Below are 25330 nucleotides of genomic sequence, written 5' to 3'. Positions count from 1 at the left end.
ATGTTGGAGGCTATTTTACTACTATGAGAACAGATCTCTTGCAATTCTATCTGAAATCTGGTTGTTTGGGGAAGTTGTTTTTTCTTTCTAAAGACAAATCCAACAAGTGACTTCTGTTAGTTTATACTGGTCTGCTGAAAATATTTAATTACTGTAGGTCCTGTTTGCCACAGAACCTTTGTAAAGGATGATTTTGGAACACTGCCATGGCAATAAGGAGGGAAAATAGTCTTAACACTTGAAACAAGAAGGTCAAAGACAGGAGTCAAGAAAGATCTTCAAGCCATACAACAAAAGTTGTCCTTTTCTAGCTGCTGCTTGAATGTGCAGCAAGATGACAAAGTCTTCAAGCTTTCACCTGATTAATAGTCTTGGGGGAAAAACATTCTCTAGGAATGTTGGAAGAGTAAGACTGCTATTTAAAAAAAAGAATTCTTAAGCAAAACAAAAGTGACAGTAAGATGGAAGTAAGTTAAGGTCATATAGTAACTTAAGGAAGAATTTTATATGGATGCCTTGGTTTTGCTGGGTTGGTTTTTTGGTTTTGATTGGTTTCTTTCTTTAAACATGATAAAATTTCAGAGTTAAGGATATTAAGTATATATATAAGTTATTTATATTATGAAATAATAAAAATATGTAAAAATATTGAAGCACTTAAAATCTCCAAGTACTCCTAACTCTGCGCACTAAGGATAGAATGCAGCAGCTAATATAAATTTTAACATTTTATCATCTTTCATTTCCTTCCTGTCACAGTATCATACTATAAGGAAATAAGCTATATAAACATGCTTTAAAGAAACATAATCTTGAGAAAAAAAAAAAGACCTGCATCTAGAGATGATACTAAACTGCTGCAGTCATTATTGTGTGGGCTAGTAGATGCCCAGACAGAGAGATAAGGTCAATGCAGTCCAACAACCTAATAAATACAGATGTCTACATGTAATTTTTCTTAACTTTAGAACCCACGGTAATGTAATATATTTTACTTAAAATTGTTAAGATGCACTGTTTATTTAAGTGTTTTTCCACTTAAATATGGATTCTGTGTGAATGCTGTGGTCATCCAAAAAAGCAGTGCATTTAGTTACAGATAATACATCCAGGAAACTTTAAGGAAGATCTTAGTGAAATAGCATTAGTGAGAACAAGGTGAAAACAAGGTTACTAATTTCCAACCTAAGGACATTCAATTTAATTCTTGACTCACACAAAATTTTCTTAATAATAAGTTGTGCTGGCCAGAAATGGCTTGTTTTAGACATAATCTATGGGAATTTAAAACAGCTTCAGATAATAATGATTTCATTGCTGTGTTATGCCAGTCTAAAATTCTAAGTAACAGAAATGTTGCCATCTCCTCATTTAAGAGGAAATGTAATTTGATACAAACACACTAAAAATTTGGAATATTTTATTATTAAAAAAGGCTGTCTCAAGCTGTGTTGAAGTCAACAGTAGGTCTATTTAAGGTTTCTGAATTCATCCTTTCTTTGTTAGCATTCAGATAAAAGATTGAATTTACTGGCTATTAAGGAGTTCTGGCTGCAGCTGGTTGGGGGGAGAAGGGGGAGAGGGAGATATTCAGCCATCCAGATCATCAAGGGGTGTAGGCTGGATTTTTTGAGCATTCAGATAAACACTGGTCAATTCTGTGGGAGTTAACATAAAATTGAAACGAAATTTTCAAGGAACTTAACACTTGCAAGTCATTTGACTTTGCTTTTAAATGTTCAATTTGTTCAGATCTCTCTGAGTTCCTAGTTCTAGTTTGGGGCTGGGGGGAGTAAACCACGAGACTCCCATGGAGAGGGGGTTTTCCTGGTTTTTTATTGTTCTGCTACTTTATGCTGCTTAAATCTTGAGCTTACTGTTGTTGTATCGTAGGCAGCAATTTGTGCTCGACGGGAAGTAAAACCAAAAATCCTCGAGCCCGAAAATGGCTCGGAGCTCATTCAGATGAGCTGGGTTGTTGCCTGGAGACCTCTTCTTCACGCAGGGGCAGGATGAGAGCCGTGAGGCGGCGGAGCCTCGCTCTGCGGGCTCGGCTGCGCTCCCACCCAGCACCTCCCCTCCGTCCTGTGCTGCTCCGGGAAATCTTCCTGCCAAAATACCCCGCAGCCCGCCCCGGTGCCCGCTCTGATGCGGAGCGGCCGCGGCTCGCCCGGCAGCCCTCGGACCGGGGGCTCAGCACGGCGGGGTGGTCTCTCCGCCAAGCTCCCGGGGACTTTACCAAGTACCTGAACCCCCCTTCCCTGCCCCGCCGGGATCCCCTTCCCGGGCTGGCTGAGGGCTGTGGAGGGATGGTGCCGGCTGCGGCATCCCGCTCCTCCTGTTCCCTTCTCCTCCGGAGACTTGATCTCCCATGCGAGGGCGGCTGTGGCGGGGCGGGGAGGACAGACGAGCATCCTCCTGCCTTGCTGCTGATTCACTCACCTGTCCCGAGGTGTAGAGGGAGCCCTTTCATCTGCCTGCTGTGACTCTTCGACTCAGCTCCGAAGTCTGCCCAGACATTTCTTAGAGCCCAGCCAGTTTTCACCTTTAGTTACAACACGCCTGCATGTCTCGGGATGCCGAGGGGAAGACTGCTACAAAGATTTGGCTCTGATTTCATTCCACATTTATCCAGGCTCTTTGATTAGATCCTTGAGATGTTTGTCTCTGTGGAAATAGAAACAGCGAAGACACGCTATTGCTTTAAGTGTTATTACTCTAAGTAATTGTGACTCTAAGTGTGGTGTGGATGTAACAGTGTCTCCGCTAAGTGCAGTGGGGATGTCTTCGTGTGCCAGTGGGAGCACTGGGGGTTCAGCAGCACTCCTAGCAGTGTTTGCAATTACGATGAGCTTCTTCCATCCCTGCAGAGTGTCACAGCTGTCACAGCAGCAGTAGCCAGGCTCACAGCACTGGTTACAATTATTGGTCCTTTCAGTGCATCAGGTTCGTGCACTACTGGGCTACCTCACCTAAAAGAAAGGAGGGGATCTGGGAGGAAGATTAGCCTAAACAAAATCAGTGCTCTTTGGTAAGAAGGGACAAAGAAATACAAATAACTAGATTTAGGGAGCTGGATGTGTGTCTTTGTCAGGTAGGGATCTGTTCATCACCAAGCATCACTGCAAGCATTTCTCCTGGCTTTCAGAAACAGTCTTTTCCCAGTGAAACAGCCACAGGTTAGCAAGGTGCAATGTTTGGTCTCCTGTGTCCAACCTCGTGGGCTGTGGCTGAGAGAATTAGCAGTTACCCAGGGTACAAAACAACCATGCTAGTGCTTTTGGTGTCATCGTGAACCTGTCCTTTAAACAGCTCCACACAAGGATTAGCTGTACCCACTCAGCCCCACACTGGCCCAGCCTGTTTTAAATGCAGATGAGGAATTCAAAGTCAATCAAAGCTTTGATTTTAAGTTTTTAATGGCAACAAACAGAGCCCTGTGGGCTTGGGCTGCAGACATGGAGGACATGCTTAAGTCGATTACACTTGACAATACTGTAATAGCTGAGTGCAAGTGACACCCCTGGGCCTCTGAGCTCTGCAGGCCAACCAGGGCTTTCAGCAGAGGTGCCAGGGAGCCCAGTGGCATCTGCAATACAAAGGAAGTGGAATGTTGGCAGCAAATGCACTACTGGGTTGATTTAATACAGGGAAGAGGTGGTGTTTCGGCCAAACACGCAGAGGCAAAAAATGAAAGTCTCTCTCTCTCTCTCTCTCTCTCTGTCTTTTCTCCCCTCAAATGCCCACATAAACTTCTGGGAAGATGCCTCGTATAAGGCGCTGTACATGATGCCCAGGGCACCGGTGTAAATCTAGATTCGCGCCCATGAAAGTGAAGGGGAAGTTCTGTTCTCTCCCCGGTGTGAACACTTAAGGGATGCGTCTCCCATCGCTATCCCGGCTCCAGCAGTTCTGGTTCAGGAGCCGGCGAGCCGGGGTGGGACAGTTTGGTGAGGAAACAGCTTTCTTCCCCCGGCTGGGGCTGGATGGGGTGGCGGTGATGCCGGTCACCGCCGCAGCCCCGAGCCGGCGGTCCCGCGGGGGGGCTCGGAGCGCGGAGCTGGGGCACAGGCGCTGTGCCTGGGGGGAGCCTGCCGGGCTGACAGAGCGAAGCGAGGAGCCCTCGCTCTTTTGGTTCCTTTCCAACCATTTTTAGCAGAGGAAGGATGTAATAACATGCCACGGGCAATAAATCACAGTCTAGCTACTCCCCCTGGCTCTCCTCCCCCCGCCCCCGGCCCCTGTATAGCGGGAGGGGCGGAGGGGCCGCCAGCAGAGCGCCGCGGCCGCCGGGACGAGCAGAGCAGCGCCTGCCCGCCTCCTCCAGCCGCCGCAGCATGGACCTCCGCGCCCTGGCGCTGCTCGCCTTCGCCCTGGCCGTCATCTCCCTCTCGGAGGGTAAGTGAGCTGCGGGGCTGTGCCGCTCCTGCCGGCAGCCCGGCCGGGAGCGATGGTCCCGCGGAAATCCCCGCTCTCCTCGCAGCTACACCGCGCTCCCGGCTCGGGCTCCGGCCGCGGCTCAGATGTGTCTGGAGAGCCAGAGCGATGGCTGTACTGAGCTGGAAGTAGGCAGGCTCCCATTCCTCCCTCTCCTCCATCCCTTCCTGGCTTTTTTCAAAAAGCTGGCCAAAGCGGTCCTCTCTGCCAAACTCGCTCCAGATCGAAGTCGTCTGGGGGAAGACTTTCAACAGCGCTCGGCCTTGCAGGGAGGTGGTTCGGCTGAAAATATGCATATCGACTTTCCCCTCTAACAAAAAACCCCAACCCTAAAAGTTACAAGAAATTAGAAACAGGCGGTTGTTCTGTTCCTCTTCTGTCCTCTGTCGTGCTCTATCTTTCCTCGGTCAGGGCAGAGCCGAGCCAAAGCGGTCACTGGGCAGGCACTTAGCGCACCCCCGGCGCGGTGCACGGGGAGGTTTCGGGGCCGCAGGGAGCTGCAGGGACGGGAGCTCTGGGGGATCGCGGCTCCCGCAGCCCGCCGCTCCCCGCTGTCCCGCCCGCAGGCCGGTGGCAGCTGCAGCTGCCCAGCTTACTTTGCCAACTGTGCTCTGTGGAAGCCTCCGCGTTCGGACAGCCCCAGACACAGCGGCAACCCGCGCTTTTTGCTCCTCGTCCCGCAGGGAATCCTGTGCCCCCGGGCCGGGAGTGCGGGGACCGCGCGGGGCAGCGTGGCGGGGCGAGGGCTTTGCCCGCAACCTCTGGGCATCCTCCGGACGCTCCTCGTGCGGCTGGCTTCTCACCTGGCAGAGACTTGCCGTCTCTTGGCCCTCCTCGAAAGCTCTCTGTTTGGGTAAGGAGCGCTTTCTCAAACCGCCGCTCCCGTCCTATTCTCCCATTCTGGCGAAGGAAATTTAGGTGTTCCCCACGCGGGAACCCACCGGAGGCAGAGGATGCCCTCCGATTCCCTCGTTGTTTAGCCTGAGAGAGTTAATTTTCCCCGAAGATTTCCGCGATGCCTTTGGGCACAACAGCCCCGTCCCGCTGGAGCACGGAGCCGGCACTGCCCCGGAGAGGCTCCAAAGTCCCGGGCAGGTGGGCTCCGGCTCCGGCCCCCGCCGCGTTCGCCCTATCCACCACCCCGGGGCTGCGGGCTGCGAGGCGAGAGCGGCAGGTAGCGAGAGCAGAGCCGGGACCACGGGGGGCAGTGCCAGCTGCAGCCCCTGGCCGCCAGCATCACCAGCTCCCGAGCGGCTGGGGCCGCCGGTGCCGGGGTACCTGAGCGGGCTTCCCACGTCTCCGCAGGTCTGGAGGCGCGGGAGGGAGGCACCGGGGCTCAGGGGCTCTCCTCCCCCTTTCCTCCCTCTGGCAGCACTTTGCTCAGTGCTGGGAGGCCGGCAGAGCTGCCCAGCTGCAGCTCGGTTCGCCCCCAGCGCCGCTGCTCTCCTTTGCTGGCAGTGGGTGTCTTATGTCGGGATAAGCGTGTGGGGACCCGGCTACCTGAGGAAGGAAATGGCTCACAGGGGCTGGAGAGAAACCACTGTGAGGAAAGTGACCCCACCGTCCTGCAGTGTTAAGAGTGGAGATTTTTGCCTGCTTGGTACATCATGCGGTGCTCTCAGCCCTGATCCAGATGTGAGGGCTCAAAGGGCTGCCTTGTGCTGGGGGGCAGGTGAGCTCTGAATTCTTCTTAGTTACCTGGTAAAGCTGTGTCTGTCTATCCCAGCCTCACTTTCCAGGGAAGCTGAGCTGTTCTACACTTAAAAATTATCAACTATCTCCTGATAATGAGAAATGCACTCTAGGCTGAACAGAAGTAAAATGATGCTTCCATCAAAAGTTTTGTCTGTTCATGTCCAGCCTGCTTGCCTGGATATAGCTTCCCTCTCTATTCAAGCATCCAGAGCTTCCTCGTCCACACAGTAAGTTACTGATAACTCTGCAGCAGAACCGGCAACTCACTTCTTCCCTTACTCTCCAATTCCAGTGTGGGTAAAGAGAAGCAGACCCCTATGGGATTAAATAGGTATTTTCCAGCACTGACAAGTGGCCACACAGAGTATTTTGTGTATGCTTTGTCTCTAGATAGAATTTGTCGGCAAAAGTAGGTGTTCAGAGCCAACAATACTCAGTCTGAGTTAGAGAATAAAACTGTTTATTATTAAAAAAATTCCAAAACACAGAACCCCCAGACCCCTTCAAACTCTTCTAGTCAAGGCCAACAGAGATGTTCTCTTTATGTCTAAGTAAAATTAGTCTGAAGGAATGGCATTGAGGTGTCAAACTAGCATCTGGCTGTTCTGTAACTCTTGACTCTATTCGTCCATTTTAACCAAATGTGCCAGATAAAGGCCTCCAAAGCTTTGTGTGCCATCAGTTATATGTTTTCATGTAATAAGGCAATTAACAGATTATACTAATTTGCTGTACTGAGGGATTGGCTTCACCTTGCGCTCAGCGTTGGATAGATATCAGAGAACTCACAGTACAAATTGGTAGATTAATTAGTCAGCTTAATCAGTTCTAATGTAAGTGCAACAATATGTTTCAAATTTTGAAAGGAGATAAGGAATGTGTTTGTCAGCCTCAGAGTAAGACCAGAAATGTTCTCTTCCTAAATTACAGACTCCAAACAGCCCCTTCCCCGTCCTACTTTTGGAAGGTGGGGGTTCATGTGTTGGAAGATGCCACATGCACCAGTTTTCCCTGGTTTTCAGCCTGGTGAGACAAGGGCAGGAGCAGGAGTTACTGATTCCCTGTTGGTGATACAGAGCTGACCCAGTGGGTGCCTGTGCTGCCTCTCCCTGGTGCTCAGCGCCTGCTCCTGATCACCGAGAAAGGCACACAGAAATACCAAAGGGATTCTTGTGCTCGGAGGGGATTTGTCATTCCACGTCGCACTGGGGTGTCAGAACACTGAACACTGGGGCGTCCCCTCTTCCTTGCTGTGCTAGATGTCTTTTCTTGGGCAAGAAACAATTTAGGAACTTACAAATATGTTTAGTCATGGTTATACTTTCTCTGCTCCTGATTTGAAGTGGTATGGGATTGAAAATCCCACCCCGAGTCTGAGAGAGGACAGGATTGCGTTATCAAATCATGGATCTGAACAGTTCATCTCTTGCACATTGTTTAAGTTAAAGCTGGCTTAAACTCGGTTGGGACAAGCTTGCAGAGACACTATCACTGCAGCTGTGCTGAGAATTGTTGTATGACTGTATTCGGTTTCAGCCTCCCTTTCCAATACAAATTCGCAGATGTGTAGTTATCAGGCACAGATTTGCAGTGGGAAATCCTAGTACCTTCCTCACTCCTTTCCACATTAGCACTAGCCAGTCTAATCCATGTTCTCAAGGCTCTCTCTGTAGCCCTCCTTCCTCCTCCCCTGCAGAATTTTAACTCATAGGTGGAACCACTGTTTGGAGTGCCAGAAAACTGAGAGAAAAGTCCTTAGATTTTTTTTCATTTTATAGTCCAGATTCTGGTGTGTCAGGAGAAGCTCTACTCCCACTAATTAATTCCTCTCCTGTGTGATCTGATTCTGCCTCATCTCTTGATAGAGACACTGGAAAAAAAGGGGGTTTCCTCCTCAGGACAGAACTATTTCACTCTGTTTTCTCTGGTGCTAGAGACAGGCATCGATAAACATGCAGTATATGTAAATCTGCTGCACTTGTAGAACCTGTCTCTTTTCTCACCTTCCTAGACAGCTGTTTAGGAATTCCAGTCCCTTCCTTGCTCTTATCTCCCCATTTGCCTTTAAAGGGAACCGGGTTTGGATGCTGCAAGTATTCCTGTGTGGCTAAACAAACAGGATGGCAGATTGCCATATGGGATCTCAAGCCCCGATCAGATATAGATCTGACCAACTACAGCATGAGCCAGGTTTTAAGGGTTAGGTGTATGAACTTAATTCCTCCCAGAGGCTGAAAACAGCTCCGCTGGGAAATTCTTTAAAGTCTTAGGCATCTCTTAGACTTCAGGCAAGGCTTCTGTGTTTATATTTTATTGTGCATGAAGCTTTCAAACTTGCACTCCGAGTGAAGACTTTACTTATATGCATTTGATTGCCAGTAATTAAGTTGTCCCATAGAGAAATCGGGCTGTGGTGGGCGCCAGGCTGCTTTTCTCAGTCCTGCATGCATATACATGGCAGATTTTTAGCCTAGGGGGTTAAACTTAATTCTGTCCCTAGTGATGCCAGTGACAGAACTCTCATCCAGTCTGGTGGCCCCTGTATAGTGTATTGAGGATGCTCTGGCTAATAGCTGTCTCCTCGATTGCCTTACTTAGCCGCAGGATAGAAATTCAAAAGACTCCCAAGTGTCTTATGTGAAACCGCTGGGATCTGGCATCCCCGAGCCTCACCCTCTTGTGCGGGTACCTCTGTTGGGAGCCAGGGCTGGCTGCGGTGGGGAAAGGTCAGCTGGGCCCTGGGAACGTCTGCAAAACCAGAGCTTTTCTGTAGCCTCTAAGTCCCCTGTGAAAAGCCTGCACCTGAGCCGAGCCGTTTTGATCTGAACTCCCTGGAATTCATCGCTTTCTTCTGGTTACCTTCTAATTTGGCCTCGGGTCAAAATCGTTTGAGTAGAACAACACCGCGGACAAGTGCCCCCTCTTTTGGCCTTTATCTTGTCTAATTACCAGGAGCATCCTTGCACAATGGAGTGGCTCCTTATTCTAATCTCTTCGATTTTACTTATCTCTATTTTCTCTCCCTCTTCTTTTGTCTTCCAAAATCCCACGCACCCTTATTGAAAGGCTGGGCACTGAGCTGAAGAGATTGTGCTCTGAGCTGTGGGCAAATGCTCTCCCAAAGCTACAGCTTTTCTGCTGTGGTGGGGGTTTTTTTGTTGTTGTTTTTTGTTGGTTTGGTTTTTTTTTCCCACCTGCATGTTTGGAGGGCGTTTCTTTCCCTGAGCCCTGACCCTGTGAGCCCGGATCGGTGTATCTGTGCCGCTGGCCGGGAGAAGAGGTAACGTGTCCTTTCCCTCCCTTTGTCCCGCAGAGAAACCCGTCAGCCTGACTTACCGATGTCCCTGTCGATTCTACGAGAGCAACGTGGCAAGAGCCAATATTAAGCACCTCAAAATCCTCTCCACACCCAACTGCTCACTTCAGATTGTGTAAGTCTCTTGCTCTTTTCAGCTGGGTGCAAATCTTGGGTATCAAAAAGAAGAGTCACAGAGCTGGTGCCTGCTCTGGTGCTTGAATTTCAGTCTGCCTTGTGCCGTGGCTCCCAATCCATCTCTTCACCCCCTGTGTCAGAGACAGCTGGAGCCTGCTTTACCCAGCATAAAGGAGCCCAGCTGATTGTTTCCCTGCTGCGTTCTCTGTGATCTCCCTATTACTGTGTGATCCCATGTCCTGCTCCTCCGTGGGTATGTGAGCAGGAATGTCAGACAGGCTTCTTGGATGTGGAGCTTCACACCTTGGGGTAAAAACTTCATAGCGCTCTGAGTCTTCTAATGGGTCACTTCTCCATAGAGTGGAGCTAAACGAGCAAAAGGAATTCCTTCACGTGTCCCATGTATCCTCCACAGGAGGTACAGACCCTAGAAGTGTGGTGGACTAATCTAGGGATGCTTGGCAGGCAGGGACCGACTCAGTAAATTGCAGCAGAACAGAAAGATCGGTTCCCAATGGAGAATAACCTATTTATTTTTGCTGGAAAACAACCCTCGTTTTCAGGGAACACTGGGATTTTGTTTGTTTGTATGTTTGTAGATTTGTGTGTGCATGTTTTAGGAAGGTCTTTTTTCGTTCATTTCTTCATGGGTGACCCCCTCACAAAATTCAAAACCTTCTGAAGGAAAAAATAACAGCATTTATCTTTTACTTGCAAGGGAACCTTACTACTCTCAACTTCTGTTAGGTTCTATAAGAGGGTGTCAGGGACTAGATTTGGTTTCTGTGCAGTGATCCCGTTATTGGTTCTGTCTTTGACCCATATATTGAGCCTTTCCTCTTGCAACTCAAATGCTGTAAAAATCAATTTTTGTCATCCAAAACATTTTTGCACTCAGAAAACTGATGTGTTTTTGCAAGACTGCTCAGGAATTTATGTGAGCGTGCATCCATTCATGAACCAGCTTTTATTAGTATGTTGGGTTTATTTTTTCCTATTTTAAACCACTCTGTATATATCATGCACGATTTATCATGTGCTTCTGCCTTAGGATTTGGTGGAGGACAGTGAGAAAAATGTAAGCCTCAGCTGAGAAATAGTTTCCTTTCAGAAAAATAGCAAAACCAGCTGTGACTAACTCCCATCTCTAACTACAAAAAATTATGGTGGCAAGCATGCAATAGTGCATGGATTTGTGTTCTGGGACTGTCAGTGATGTCATAAGAATCCCAGTGCTAAGGCTTTTTAAGGAATTTGGAATTTTCTGGAATAGTTTCAAGAAAATTACAGCATTTAAGACAGGGTAGAGTATATATTTATCTCTTAATTAATGTAGGATTATAGTAATTAGAGATAAATTGGAGCATGAAATACAGAAATAGAAACATCTCACATTCTTGCCGTGCCCATTCTTGACCCCAATATGTTTGTCTGTGGTACACAGAACTTACGAACCTCTAGTTCACCTTCTTTTTATTATTTTGACAAGCAAGGTACTTAAAATATCTCTCCAAATACCTTTGAAACATGACTTCAAACTAGGCCTTTGTCAAAACAGGAGATTAAATTAATCAAAACTAACACATGAATTTCTCATCTTGATTCATTTTAAGCATTAAACAATGAAAGTATAAATAAATTAAAAGCTGCCATTTCAGGAACAGAGAATCTAAGTGAAGCACACTTGCTAGAAGATATTTTGTGGGGTTTGTTTTTTGTTTTTTGCACAAGTATATTTTCCTTATATATTTTGTTATAAAACAGGGGAGTTTTACCTGAACAAAAAGCCTAAGAGCAAGCTTGTGTCTTTCATTCTATTGGAAATCATCTCTCCAAATCCAGTGACCTCCTCTGTAAATGTCTACTTCTCAAAGTAGAAAGTCCACACTTTCCTTGCTTCCTTTCCACAAATTCCTTGCTGTTCAGTACAGGGAAATGAGCATTTTTACCAAGTAGACACCTAAACCAGTCCAGGTTCAACAGTCCATACCATTTCCTATGTCTCTTCCTTGCACAAGGAGCAGGGGATGATAGCTCAGTAATGAATGTCTGAAGAAATCAGTGTCTCAGTATTAGGTGAGAGGTAATATTAGGTGAGAGGAATTGTGTTGAATGTGGCTGGAGACTGGTTACGTGTGCTTTTGCTTCTGTACCCTGTGAGGTCAGCCCAAGATTTCCCAGGCATTGCTAACATCAGCAAATCCATTCTTACACTCTGTTGGTATCACTTAACTGGAAATGCTCCAGCTTGGCACTGCTGTAAGGGAAATATGAATTAGGCCCATTCATCTCTTTTTCTGGCTCAGGGGTGGCAGGACAGATCCTGGATGTGTTTATGTTACAACTGTGTTGTTGCATAACTTCAGACCAAGGAGCCTTTTTGACCGGTTATTTCTTACGCCATCGTTTTGTATTGTGCAGATTTCATTTTATTAAGGGAGGAACATTATGGCTTCCATCCAGTAAATGTTTAAACAAGTACTGAACTCACTCATATGGGCACTTCCATAAAATTGCTGCTGTCTGCACTTTCCCAAGGCAGGCAGGCTGTTAAGAGGGAAGTTTTGGAGCAGCTGGGGCAGAGGCAGGGTGCTGCAGTGAATGTGGGAGATAACAATTCTTGAGAGGTCCTGAGATCCCTGGAGGGTGAGATCTGTTGATGAAAAGCTATTTGTCCATGAGATATTCAGATAGCCCAAATGTCAAATTCACAGGGAATTCAAGTTAGCTAAAATGCTGGCTGTGGGAAGTACAGCTTGGACATCCAGGAGAAACCCCTCAGGAGGTTTCTGCCTTTGTCTCCAATGCTGAGTGAATGCATGAGGGGAAACTTGCCTCTGGCACTATGATACCTTCAGTTGTCTTCCTCCCTGCCACTTGTTAATTCAGTCTTGTATAAAACAAAGCACTGGCAAGTGACCACACCCTTTCTTTCAGAACATCCAAGAGGTGTCCTCAGAACATGTGAAACTTCAGTTTTGGGTTGAATCTAAAAGCTGTTCTTAATCAATTTCTTACAAAAATTACCTATATTTACCATGTCAGTATTTCCAAGTGATTTTTTTCCATTGTTGGCACTGAACTTATTAATAGTCCAGGTATGAATTGGAAGTCTTAGATTCAAGTTCTGTGTCTGTTCCAGTCCCACGTGATTCCTAGTACAGACCACAAGAGCCTGTCAGAGGAGACAGATGGTTTCCAAACCAGGAATATTTATAATAGGTGGGTGAGAGAAATAACCCATCCTGTTCATGGGTTAACCAAGAGCAGCACTGGCACCCAAGGAGAATAAGGCACAGGGGTGGGGTGGTGGGTGTGGGCTGAGGAGCTTTTCACACCAGACTCACTCTGACTTTTCTCCTTTGGCAGTGCAAGGCTCAAGAGCAACAGCAAGCAAGTGTGCATTGATCCCAAGTTAAAGTGGATCCAGGAATATCTGGAGAAAGCTTTAAACAAGTAAGGCAAGAGACAAATGGACTTAACAGCTAACATCCTGAGTTATTAAAGGGTAGAACGTTAAGGGCTGGCTTTTACCACGTGGACAAAATGCTTGTGGAATCAGATATTGTTTCAAAGAAGGGTTTGGAGTTGACCTAATTTGTATTAAAACAACAGTTTCTAATATATCCTAGATGTTAAACTAAGAATTTTGCCAGGGTTTGAGGCAAAAATTATGCTAATGAGTATGTTCTGGGGTCCGAAACTTATCCTCTTAAAAAAAAAAAAAAAGCTGTTCTCCCAAGGAAAATTCTTCCTTTATGCCCTTTCTTACCCAACCAAACTACTACTTCAGAATTACTTCAGAATCTATATTGTTCTGGTGTCTTTGGAGCCCCTTCTCCATGTTACACTGGGTGTCTGTTTGCACAGGCAGCTGAGGCCTAGGGATTCTTGGTGCTAAAAATTGTTTCTCTGCTGCCCAGTGTGGAATGCTGTTAATGTTGGCCAAGGCACGATGAGCTGCCATGAATAAGCCTTTCCCACAATACCAGCCAAACTTGGCTGATGTGGCCTTTTTAAATCTATTTTTTTTTCCCCTTGAAAATGGTTGAAAATGTCTACTTTGAGGTGGACTCAGCCCATCTCTGTTCAATTTTATGCTGAAAAGAGCAACACTGAGCACCTGCTGAACTGCAGGGGAGGGCTCCAGCCTTCCAGCACTGAAAGATGGTACATACCAAATGATGGTACAAAGCATTTCCTTGGTTACCCAGAGCCCTGGGCTTTGGTTGATCCAGCAGCAGCATTTTGGCCAGCTCTAGCCTACCTGTGCACTCAGTATCCCTGCCCTTGCCATCACATTCCCACCCCACAGTAACTGCGCTGTAACCCTGCTGAACCTTGTCCCCTCTGCATCTGTAGGGTGAAGGCAGGGCTGGAATCTCATCATTTGCAAAAACAATGTATTATTGGGAAGGTAGGACCCCAGGGCAGATGTGAGGCACAGGTACCTGAATGATCTCCACTGTTTGCTTTGTAAATGCATCTGCCAAACAAGGGGCAGAGTTTAAAAAAAAAAAATTCTTTGTCCCCCTGTGTTTTTACAATAAGCAAGGGGGGAAATGCCACCAGAAGTAGAGAGGTTCCTCCATGTGTCCCTTTTGAGGACTGCACTGGGGCAGAAGAGTGAGGAGGAAGAAGAAGGGAAGCCAGCTAACAAAGTCAATGTGATTCCAGCCCTGACAGCTCCTCCCATCTCATCTGATGCTCAGTGCCTTCTTTGCTGCCAGCACTCAGCCCTTTTGTCCTTTGGACAAATTCTCTGCAGAGGTAATCCAGGTTAATGCTGCCAGAATGGCTTTGGGATTAGGCACAACTGAACCTAAGAGCAGGATGTGGACCATGCTGAATATCCTAGGGACCTGGGCTACTTGGTTTTACAAACCGGGAAAACCCTCAAGCTCCTGCTTAAGTTTCTGTTTGCTATTATCCCCAACCTGAGATTTAGGAGGCATTTTATAAACCTGCAAGGTTGGGCAAGTATGATTATGTGCCTGTCTGACTTATGGGAGCAACTCAGCTGGAGCATGTTCTGCTCTCACTACCACTAGTGAAGATCTGAGACCAGCTCTACTGAAACCAGTGAGTCTGCCTGATCTCCAGCCAGATTCTGGGTTTTGTTTACCAAATGCTAATACACAAGCAATTCTGCCAACTTGGTGGACTCATCCTGGTTTACACTGAGTAACAAGGGAGGATTTGGTCTCAGCTCTATGAAGTAAGATGGCAGAAAGCATATATCTCTACCACCTAATCATGGCATTGTGTCCATTTTCCAACTAGTAATGCCAGTGGCATTTTCATGCTCCACAGACAGTAAGAGCTCTGTCTGTAGCATTTTCACAAGGCATGTTTTTGATATATTTTAGTGCACAGCTTTGACTTCTTCAATGAAATGTACTTTGGAATATATTTATAGCGCATCAAACGATTCATATATTTGAATTGGAGCCATATGAGTGTTGGTAGTTTAAAACACCGATATCCCTATAAACTACTAACAGCTTGTAAAATGAATCTATATAGATCTATAAATGTTAATGTAGCTATCAGTTTCAATCAGCCATATATTATATTTTTTCACTTGTACCAAAATTGTATGAAATGTGACATTACCCTATATGCACTAGCAATAAAATGGCTAATTGTTTCATGTTATAAAAACCCAATTGTACATGGGAATTTATTTTTCTGTAATAAAATCAATACGTTTTGTAGAAAGGGCTCTTGTAATTGCTTAAGTAGAATCCAAACTGTGAAGACAATCTATACCAGTACTTCAATATGAGAATATCTTCAGTGTTATAATTTGCAGCTAAGGGCAAGGAAAAGTTCTTAAAATAGTAGTCCAATACAGTTAAATATGAGACCAGAAATGGTTTTTACTAGGGAATTATTTTGCTCACTAATTCTGCTTAGCATTTATTATTGCTTTATATTCATCACATCTCCATGTAATATATACATGAGACATCAGTAAAACACATTCAGGCTGTCAGGAATCCAAATTCCTTAACTGGCTTTAAAAATCATTGTGCAGCTGCTGTGACCATCATTCAACATTCATCCATTTGATAGACATGGGGCAAATCAGTCCTTTCTTGAAATAGCTAACAAATCCTTGATCACTTCTGCACAATCCCAGTCATCATTTAGAGTACATTGACTCCCTTTCCCTCCTTCCTTTGTACAAGGATATGCAAAATCAGGCCTTTACAGAGTTAACAAAGCCCATCTTTCCCACCATCATGTTAATACAGTCTCACTTCAGAACTTCCCTCACTTCAAGATGCCTTGAAGCCGGAGTCCATTAAGCTCAGTGGCTACTGTAGACACATGAGAGAGATTTGATGGATTTGGAGAAGATAACAAAGTCACTTGGGAAAAATCTTTCCATTAAGCCAACTGGGAGAAAGGAAAAGAAACTGAATATGTAGGGGCTGTCTGTGTTGGCAGCCAAGCCCTGCCGCTGCCTTCCAAACCCTGGTGCAGCAGCTCTTCCTAATTTTTGAGCTAATTTGTAAGTACTGTTTGAAACACAAGATGCCAGAACAGCAACCTCCCAGTACTCCACCAAGTGTGGGCTGGGTCAAGGCCCCACATGAAGGGGACAATGTGGGTGATTACCTTTACAGCCTTGTTTTAAGGCACCAAATGCCCACAAACCCCCTCAGAGTAGCCACAGGTTCTTGCTGATGTCAGCAGGAATACTGTGTGGGAAGCCAGAAGTCCAGCTCCCTCTGCTTCCACTGTATCTCAGGGGGAGTGTTTTGGATGATGAGGCTCCTGCCTGAGAAGCTCTGGAAGGCATTTGGGGAGGCTTTGACATTTTGGGTAAAAGGGTTGTTCTGGCCTTAGAGTTTACAAATGTTCTTCCACCAGGACACTTCTACTTGTCTGGAATTTCTCTCAGACAGAGGTTATATGAAAGGGGATGTTACATTTGCACCCTGCCAGCAAGGTATGAAGGGACCATAGGGTAAATGTGAACGAGGCCTTTGTATATGGATAATTTATGGCAGTCTTTTTTGTATTTTTCTTTTAATTTAGACCACGTCATCGCACTCATAAAAAAAAGCAACAGAAGAAACGGGGCCCACTCTGCCCTTCCCGTGCAACACCACTAAAGTCTCCAGGGAGAAAGAATGGTAGGAGGCATTAGTTTCTGAGCTGGGACACCTCAGGTTGAAGTCCCTGCTCTTCCACTGACCATCTTATGGGACATTGGGCAAATATATTAGCCTATCCAGACCTCCATTTCCCCCCATATTTGTTGAGGATAACATTTCTCCCCTTCCAGAAAAGGAGTATTATACAGATAAAACTCTCAAAGCAGGGGGAAAGCTTAGCTACAACAGATGTGGGATGATTTTCATTTTACAAATGGGAAAACGGACACACAAAAAGACCAATATAAACCTGAAACAAAGTCAAAAACAGGGTAAAGGTTTGGGAGCCCTATTCGTTTTAGCTCCAATATCAAACTGACAGAGTTAAACACTAACAGCTGTGAATTTGCCACTGGTGTTTTTTAACAAGAAATGCAGCACCACGTGGTGACAACGTGATGTGGTGCATGGGTGATTGGTCGATGCCTTTCCTGTGGGAGATGCTAGGCAAGTCCCAGAGAATGATGTTATATCCAGAGCCAATGCTCTGGATGTCCCAGGTTTTTCCTCAGAGAGGTGGTTTGTCCTGCCTTTCTGCACCAAAAGAAATAGGACTACTGCTGTGGAATATTGGAAAAGATATCTTCAGAGGAAAATTTTTCCTCATGGTTTAGTCATTGTCTTTGTGCCTAGATGAGTTTTCTGAGACTGCCTTTACAGGGAGTCACAGTCTCTAGCTGTGGTCACAGAGCCTTAGTTGTCCAGCAGGCATTGGAAGGGGTGTTTGACAAGAGGTGCTGAGATATCAGTTTTGGAATACCCAGTGTTTACCCTGTGATGCTTGCAACTCAGGCTTAGTGACCTCATTTAGGCTGCAGAAGGCCGATCAGCCTGGAGCAGGAATAGGGGTCACTTCAGACAAAACCTGGAGGCTACCAGCACAGTCTGGCTCCTTGTTCTGAGTGACCCATGCACACAAGACACTTGCACTTTGCTGTGATGCCTAACCCACACTCTCCTGGGTACCATGCTCAGTGTGAGCATGGGAGACTCCATCTGTCTGCACCCCACGTGAGCTGCCCACCTCAGCCCTTCAGGCCTCACACGTTTACTGTGCAGTGCCTGCCTGCCCTGCCTGTCGCCTTCCCTGGGCAGCTGGTCACCACAGGCTCTGATGTGGTCCCCAGCTGCTCTCACCAGGTGAGCTCCCAGGGCAGGGAGGCTCAGGGGTGGCTCCTGGCTGGCAGAACTTTGGCTGCCTCTACTCTCCAGCCACCCCGCGGTGGAAGCCGAACGAGCAGAGCATGGGCTGCCCTCAACATTCCTCCATCCTCACGGAGACCTGGCACTCTGGAGCTGCAGTCCATGATCTCCATCAGAGTTGTGGGATAGGAGCAGATAGAGGAGGCATTCCCAGTGCCACTTGCTCTGCCAGTGGGGCTGCTCACAAATGATTAATCTCTCCTTTCCCTGCTGTATTTTTTGCCGAGTTTCTTTGCCCACCGATAATTCTCTGCTCTGGCTCTCAAGTCCAGAATAAGCTTTCTAGCCAGCCTTCCTCCTGTATTAGTTCTGAACACCTTACTAACTGTGATGAGCACAACCCGCCCAAAATAACACCCATTGCTGGGTTTGCCCTGCTGGGTCCCAGTAGCTCCTTGTGGAGAACTTCTCCCAAAATGTTCAGCAATTACTGGTTGGAGGGGCTGCCTTTGGGTTAGTCCAGACACAGATTTTCTGTTTGACTAGGCCTGATAACAAAGCTTTTGCAACTGAAATAAACCTTAATAGTGTTTCACTTTCTTCTTCATCAACAGGAGGTTCAAGATGTAAGAGGCAAGCATTGTAAGCCGTCTACAGGATTTCTTACTGTAGGACCCAGAGAGCAGATAACCAGTATTAGGGAATGAATACATTTCACTGCTAACATGCAGCACAAAAGCAACGCTTCACGCATTTCCAAAGGTTTTTTCTTGGTTATTTTTGGTGGGGTCTTTCGTTTGGTTTTTTTTTCCCCCTTGCACAAATTGGCTTGCTTTCACAGTGCTATTTTTATATAGTAAGATGTAACTATTTGAGAAAAGTATAAATTTATACAGGTTGGTTTATTACCTAGCACTGGGGGCAGATACCAATTTAAACTAACCCTGTTATTATATAATATTTGATTTCCTTTGTTGTGTAGAGGTCCTGCTTTATTTAACTTTCTTTTGGTTCATGCAAGTCTCCTGGAGTTTTAAACCTAGAAGGACATGAACTGTACAGTGCAATGATGTTGTGTAAGTAGTGGTGGAACTCCTTGCCTCCAGAAGTCATAGAGACCAAGAACATAGGAAGGCTCAAAAGCATCAGACTGATGAAAGCAGACATTACCCTGAGTGGCATTTAAAGATATTTTGGGTGAGTGATTAAACTCAGGGCTACAGGGCTAAAGCCCTTCTCTGAAGATCAGAAACCTTGCTGACAGCTGTGAGCAGCTAGATCAATGCACATCTGCTATTGCAAGGTGCTAATACTTGGTTTGTAGTAGTTGTGTTAGGAGCCACAATACAGTTCTGATGTCATCTGGCATTTCCTATGTTCCTGTGTTTCTGATGACAAATTAAACAAAAAGAAGGAATGGGTTATTAAATCTATAACCACACAATCATGTTGCAAGTTGCTGGAGGAGCCAGATACGCTGCCATGCAGGGATCCCACCCATCCACAGGAGGTGACTTCAACTTGCCTGCCTGGCTTTGCACTGAAGTGAAAAGGCTGAGATTCATTCACCCTTTACCAAAGCTGGGCTACTGAACAGTCACACCTGCCTGAGGGCAGTGACATCCCTGATTGCTCTGGAGATTACCCAGAAGAGGATATCTGGCCACATCTTGGGGAGAAGAGATGCTTGGGGCAAGAGAGGGTCTGTGCAGTTTGTGGAAGGAGAGAGGTGGAAATGAAGGCCAACACTCACAGTTCACCAGACCTCATGGGCTTGCTGGTGAGCAGGATAGCCTCTGGAATTCCCTTTGCAAAGCACAGCCTGGGACAGGTACCACTCCTTGCACCGATCCCCTCTCTAAGCCAGAAGTTTCTTTCTCCTTATTCCTTCCTGTATACACAATATCTGCTATATGGCATGGAAAGACATCTGCAGCACGGCAGTGATCATGTCATGCTGTGCACTGACATCTGGGGGGAAGCACATTTGTGCAGCACAATGCTTGTATTTGTATGTATCTGTGTTTGTATTGTAAACAAAAAAATGTTGTAAGATTGTCTTTTTTGAGCTGGTTGATTCAAAAGAAATCTTCCCTCTTCCCTGCAGCCTGTGTCAGGAACACTGAGAGGGGTATTTCACTCTCCTTTTTGTGGTAGGCATTTTTAGTGCCAAAGAAGCACTTTGGCTATCCAGGGACTACATTATTTCCATGTGGATTCAGGTAAAAATCTTGTATTTTCCTTTCTGCAAAACAGGCCTATTGCAGAGAGGCCTTCCACTGGGAACACCTCACCTCATTTGCTTTAAAGCAGAAACAAACTGCTGTGCCTAAAATATTTGTGTTTGTGATTTTGACGTTCCTTCTCTTGTTATCATTACCAGCCTGGTGCTTTAAGTATATTGTGTCTCTGTTTTGAAAGGTCTGGTACCACTGTACTTGATGAGATTTGGAGTTTTGATTTAATATTAGTAGGATATTATCCTCTCCTGGAAGGGGACAGAAAGAAACAAATTTTATGAGAAAACCAGGGTTTCTTCTATGTTTCCTGGACTGTATTTGATATCCTAGGTTCTATTCCCTGTCCCACACATGTACCTGTATTTGCCGGTGGTTTGCCAGAGGTGGACATGTGAGTGTCCAAGCCAAGAATGACTGCAGAAAAAGTCACCCAGGAAAGTGCATTCTTCACACATAACTACTATCAAGGGACTGAAGTCTGATTGATTCCCCCTGCAGTAAATGGAGAATTACATAATCCTCTGATTTTGGTTCAGCAGCATGCTTTGCTCGTGATGATAGGTGCTGTGAGAGTTTTGTTTCCAGAGGAAAACAGGCGGTGAGACGCTGGGGTGGGTAGATGTGGCTGCACAGCTTTCCAGTGCTCTGCTGCAGTCCTCATTATCAGGGAGTGCATCTGGGGTGAGCAGCAGCAGGGACAGGTCCCTGGGAACATGCCAACCCCACATTACAGCCTGGGCAGACACTGCTTTGACAGGAGCACTGGGATGGGCAGTGCTGAAGCACCCCGGCCGAACCCAGGAACGCGGCTCTGGACGGGATAGCCAGGTAGAAGAGGTACTGCAGGAAAGGGGCTCTCCTGTCAGCCTTTCCTCCAGGGGCTGCAGGGGCAGGCTGTGATAAAGCAGGGGCAGAAATTCCTGGGAGAAATGCATGAGTAGCAGCAGGAGGAAAATGCACTCCATCTAAGGCAGGGGACCATTTACAGCCAGGTGTTTGTCTGGGTGCTCTGGGGGCTGTAACAGCCCCCACAGAGACTGGGCACTGACACCTCTGTGCCGGTGATGCTTCACTTCCCGTGTGTCTGAGACCACTCAGGGCATGGGGCTGCTCTCAGGGGCCAGCACCGTGACCCTCACCTGGGTGAGGTTGAGCACAGTGTGAATGCAGAGGTGACACAGACCTGGCCAGAGACTTAAGTGAGACCTTTTTAAAGCTTTCTCTTGCTTTGGACCAAAATTTAGCCTTGAGTGGGAAGCTTTGCTGTTAGCCTGACATTATTTGCAAGATGTACTGGGGTGAGCAGCCATGCCCTTTGCACCAGAGGGATCAAGCACTGGGCTGTCCCAGTGCACCACGTGTTTGTCCCGTTGATGGCAGGACCAGAGCAGGCTGAGAAGCAGCACTGGCAGCCCCTCACTTGGGGAGAGCACTTGGTTTTCTGCCTTGAACTGTTGACCAAAGACAGAGTCAGGGAAAGGAAGCATGAGGAGATGGGAGTGAGGTAGGGACCACATGTGAAGAGGAGGGAAAAAGAGATAACACTGAACCATGCTGAAAAAGCAGCTTCCATGAATGTGAAATCATCATGTGGGTATTTTCAACGTGCAGCTGTCAAATCCCAATATTAAGAGTAGATGATATTTATTGCTGTGTCAGTTTTTTATTTATACTAGCTTTATACTTTTATGTATAAATATCTTATCTGAATTCTGCCTGAGGAAGAATGAAATGAAGGGTGACTTTGATGTGTTTTTGATTAAGGTGTTTGAGCAAAGGTGACTGTTTATTTTGCAATGAAAGCTTTTTTCAAAGTTAAATATACACATTTTGTTGAAAATGCAGTTCCTATGGAAGTTTTTGTTGCTGTGTTCCCATTATTAGCCTCTAGAAGGTCCTTTTCTCTGGCAACTTGTTCTGAGTGATGTGATTTATAGCAGTCAAGGTTTTTGTGAATCCATCATGTAAAATTTGATTATTTTTTCTTTATCAACATCCCACCAAGATAATCCTTGTCTGAAAACATGAAACTTTGATTGCCACAGAGAAGAAAAATGTATCATGATAAAAGGGCTGCATGAACCTCCCATCATCCATTCCTTAAGAACTCTGTGTTGTCAGAATGTGGTAAATACTGTACTTTATATTTTTATTAAGTAAAAAGAAGTATCTTCCCAAATAATGTGAAAAGGGTTTAGCATTTGTGTTCCTGTAAGGCAGCTTTTATGGAGGAGTTATATTATGCTTTTGAAATTACTCCTTTCATAGAAAATTTTTGAAAATAAACACTTTTATATTGTTGTAATTTCTCACATAAATGTGTATGCACTTAAAATTTTCTTAATAAAAATATATGTCTGAATAAAGCTTTTGCTTGATTCTTTTTTTCTTTTTCTCTTCACAAATGAACAGCTACAGTCTCCACTCAGGAAAATACATTCAGATGTAGTCTGTGTGTTTGACAAAAGAACAGATGTGAACAACACTGTCCTTGGGGCTGCTTTTCCCAGGGCACAGCAGGGTCAATATTCAGTTTGGAGGTGAAAAAAAATAAATTAGAGGCTTGTAGAACTGACCTGAGAACATGTAGGTATAATCCTGACTTGAATGATGTTGTAGGGAAGGTGCTGTGGGTTTCAAAACCACGAGTTGAAAACTGGTCTTTGGTCAGTGCATCTCCACATCCACCAAGTTCTCATGGCAAGGAGAAACTGTTTCTGAGGTCAGCCCACCCCTCCACAGCGCCCTGCTGAATGTGCCAGTCCTCCTGTGTATCCCCACTGCAACACAGGTGAGCCCCAGCACCACGTACAGCTCTGCCTGGAGCAAGGGTCAGGGCTAGGTTAATGTAACAGTGAAACGCTGCTTGAGCTTTTTCGAGCTTCTTGCTTAACAAATATTTCTTGGCCAGATTGATGCAAGGCAAAAGGCATGCAAAAAAGGGATAAAGAAAACTCAAATGACTGGTGACCCCTTTGCAAATGCATCCATTACTTACTAAGAGATTTATGAAAAGCTAGCAGGTAATTATGAGTGCAGATTGTCAGTGAGAGATTCCCAGGCCACTGTGAAATGCCTTGGAAGTAATTAGCTACAAAATTACACATTAATATTAAGCATAGGTCTCATGTTCTGTGGAGCACTTTGCTGTGCCTTTCATCAGGTCTGTTCTCTGGAATGTGAAAGTTTTGGTTCTCACTTCTCAGCAAGGCATCACGGCAATGTGTCTGCGACCCGCCTAGGAACTGGAGGTGAGCCCACCTTATTAGCACATCTGGCTCTCTTCACAGGCAGCTTCCCAATATGAGCAAGCTGAAGGAAATCAGCTGCATTCATGGCCCCAGCCATCCTGACACTGATTGTGGGCTGGATTGATTAGGTCCTGGCATGGTATAGGTCAGAGTACAGCATGGTAAATGCCTCTGCTTCCTCGGACCACTGAGGATGTTTCCTTGGATGCTACATGATAAGGGTCACTCCGAGCTTCTAGTGAGCATTTGGCTGTTTTGTAAAGCTACTTGCTCACAAGTTGTCCCAAGAGCCTTTCAGATAAAACAAATATGCAGCGTTGAGACTAGCAAAGGCAAAATGAAAAAAAACAAAACCCCCAAGATCTAGGAGCTGAAGCCAGAGAAATTCAAACCGAAAACAGATTTTTAAGTGTGGAATTGATTAGCCTTTGGAACACATTCCCCAAGAGAGGGGGAAGGAAAGCCCTGAGCCTTCCTATGCCTTCCTAGCAGGGCTGAAGGCCATTGTGTGTTAGCCATACATACCTTGCTGGGCTCTCAGGGGACACAGGGTGAAGATCTCTTGCCTCTGTTACCAGTGGGTCAGACATGATGAGTTGAAGATCTCTCTGGCCTCAGAAATTGCATGCAGAAAGCCCCAGTTCCAGGGGAGCATTCCTGAGCCTGTGTTATTAATAACACCTGCATATCATCATCATCGCAGCTCCTTGGACCGAGGCTGAAGATGACTCCAGCTGTTACACAGGAGACAGATTTGGGGTAAGAGGCTTCTATTTCTGGTCATGTAGGTTGCCCTCCAGCTGCAGGGGCAGAGGTGTGGCAGAGAGAATAGTCTGCAGCCCTGTCCTGTGTCCATGCCCCCCCCAGCTTTGGGAGGAAAGGTTTGCTCACATAGCTGCCCTCTGGATCACACTGCTCACACAGGTGATCTTTCCTGTAGGAATTCCCTGAGCTTCTGTCTTTGTCCTTTTTGCCTCTTACCCTTGTTTGTCCTTTGTTCTCTCCTCTGGCTCTTTTGGGGACCTTCTCTTTCCTTTCAAACCCAGTTTTCCCAGCCGAAGGGAAAAACCTCAGTGATTTAACGCCATTCTCAGCACCATTCTCAGCACTCAGTCCTGCTTTCTCATCACTGTTGGTGCTCTCTGGCTAGGGCCAGCCATCCATTTCTAGTCTCTGAAAGAAGTGGAAGGACATTTCCATTCTGTCCTTCTCAGTCACTGTGTCAGAGCAGGATCCAGGGTCCTCTTGGAGAGGAGCTGCATGACTGCTGCTGCAGAGCTGTTTGTCTTTTATGCTCTTGGGCTCATTCCCAGCTGTGCAGTCCAATCTGTCTTCCTGCCTGCACCAGCAACTCCCTTTGGCTCATTAGCACATCCTCAGCTCACAAGGCTCCCAGCTCCTCCTTCTACAGCCAGCCATTCCTCACAGTAGCTGCCAAGGAAAAATGGTGACCTGTGTCTGCTGCCTTCCCAGTGCCAGCACACAGAGAGCCAAACCTGGACACGCCGGCTTAGTGAGCTGGCAGGACCAACGTGCTGCTCCAGGATTTCAGCAGACCCTAGTCAGACCACCGTGGCTGGAACAGAAGGTGAAGTCTAGCCCAGACTGCTGAGAGGTGGAAGAGCACAACCTAAGAACAGAAGGACAGAGGTTTAAAATGCTGCCGTAGCTCACTGAAATCTCCAAAATGTGTGTGATTCTTCCACCCCAAAATCCGCAATCAATTCCAGCTGCCTAGCGTGCTGCGTGATTTATTGCCGTGCCTGCAAGATTTTGGCTGTGGTGAAACATGTTTGTACGTTGCCTATAAAACAGCAAATCTGAAGAAAGGGCTCTCTGGATGTGGTTCAGAGTGTGTAACAAAATCCAGATCACCAAGTCCTTCCACGCAGTACCACAGCCACGCAAACAGCCAATACAAGTTTAATACCTAGCACACTCTATCTATTTTGCCTCTGAGCA

At 46.3% G+C, this 25330-nt stretch overlaps 1 protein-coding gene across 2 annotated transcripts; it reads left to right on the top strand.

The window, feature by feature from the left end:
• The first annotated feature begins 4234 nt into the window (after positions 1 to 4234).
• Positions 4235 to 22483, top strand: CXCL12 (C-X-C motif chemokine ligand 12). Of its 2 annotated transcripts, XM_058841202.1 has the most exons (5): positions 4235 to 4398; positions 9446 to 9563; positions 12935 to 13021; positions 16616 to 16713; positions 18492 to 22483. In XM_058841202.1, the coding sequence occupies exons 1-5, from the start codon at positions 4338 to 4340 to the stop codon at positions 18521 to 18523; spliced, it is 396 nt and encodes a 131-aa protein (XP_058697185.1). In that variant the 5' UTR covers positions 4235 to 4337; the 3' UTR covers positions 18524 to 22483. The 2 variants fall into 2 exon arrangements, with proteins under 2 accessions (XP_058697185.1, XP_058697186.1); XM_058841203.1 differs by lacking the exon at positions 16616 to 16713 and having other exon boundaries at positions 4239 to 4398.
• The last annotated feature ends 2847 nt before the right edge of the window (positions 22484 to 25330 follow it).

The sequence above is a fragment of the Poecile atricapillus genome, chromosome 6 (genome assembly GCF_030490865.1).
Source record: "Poecile atricapillus isolate bPoeAtr1 chromosome 6, bPoeAtr1.hap1, whole genome shotgun sequence".
Classification (NCBI taxonomy): Eukaryota; Metazoa; Chordata; class Aves; order Passeriformes; family Paridae; genus Poecile; species Poecile atricapillus.
Note: the sequence above shows the minus strand (reverse complement) of the source record. Positions and strands in the feature narration are given on the sequence as shown.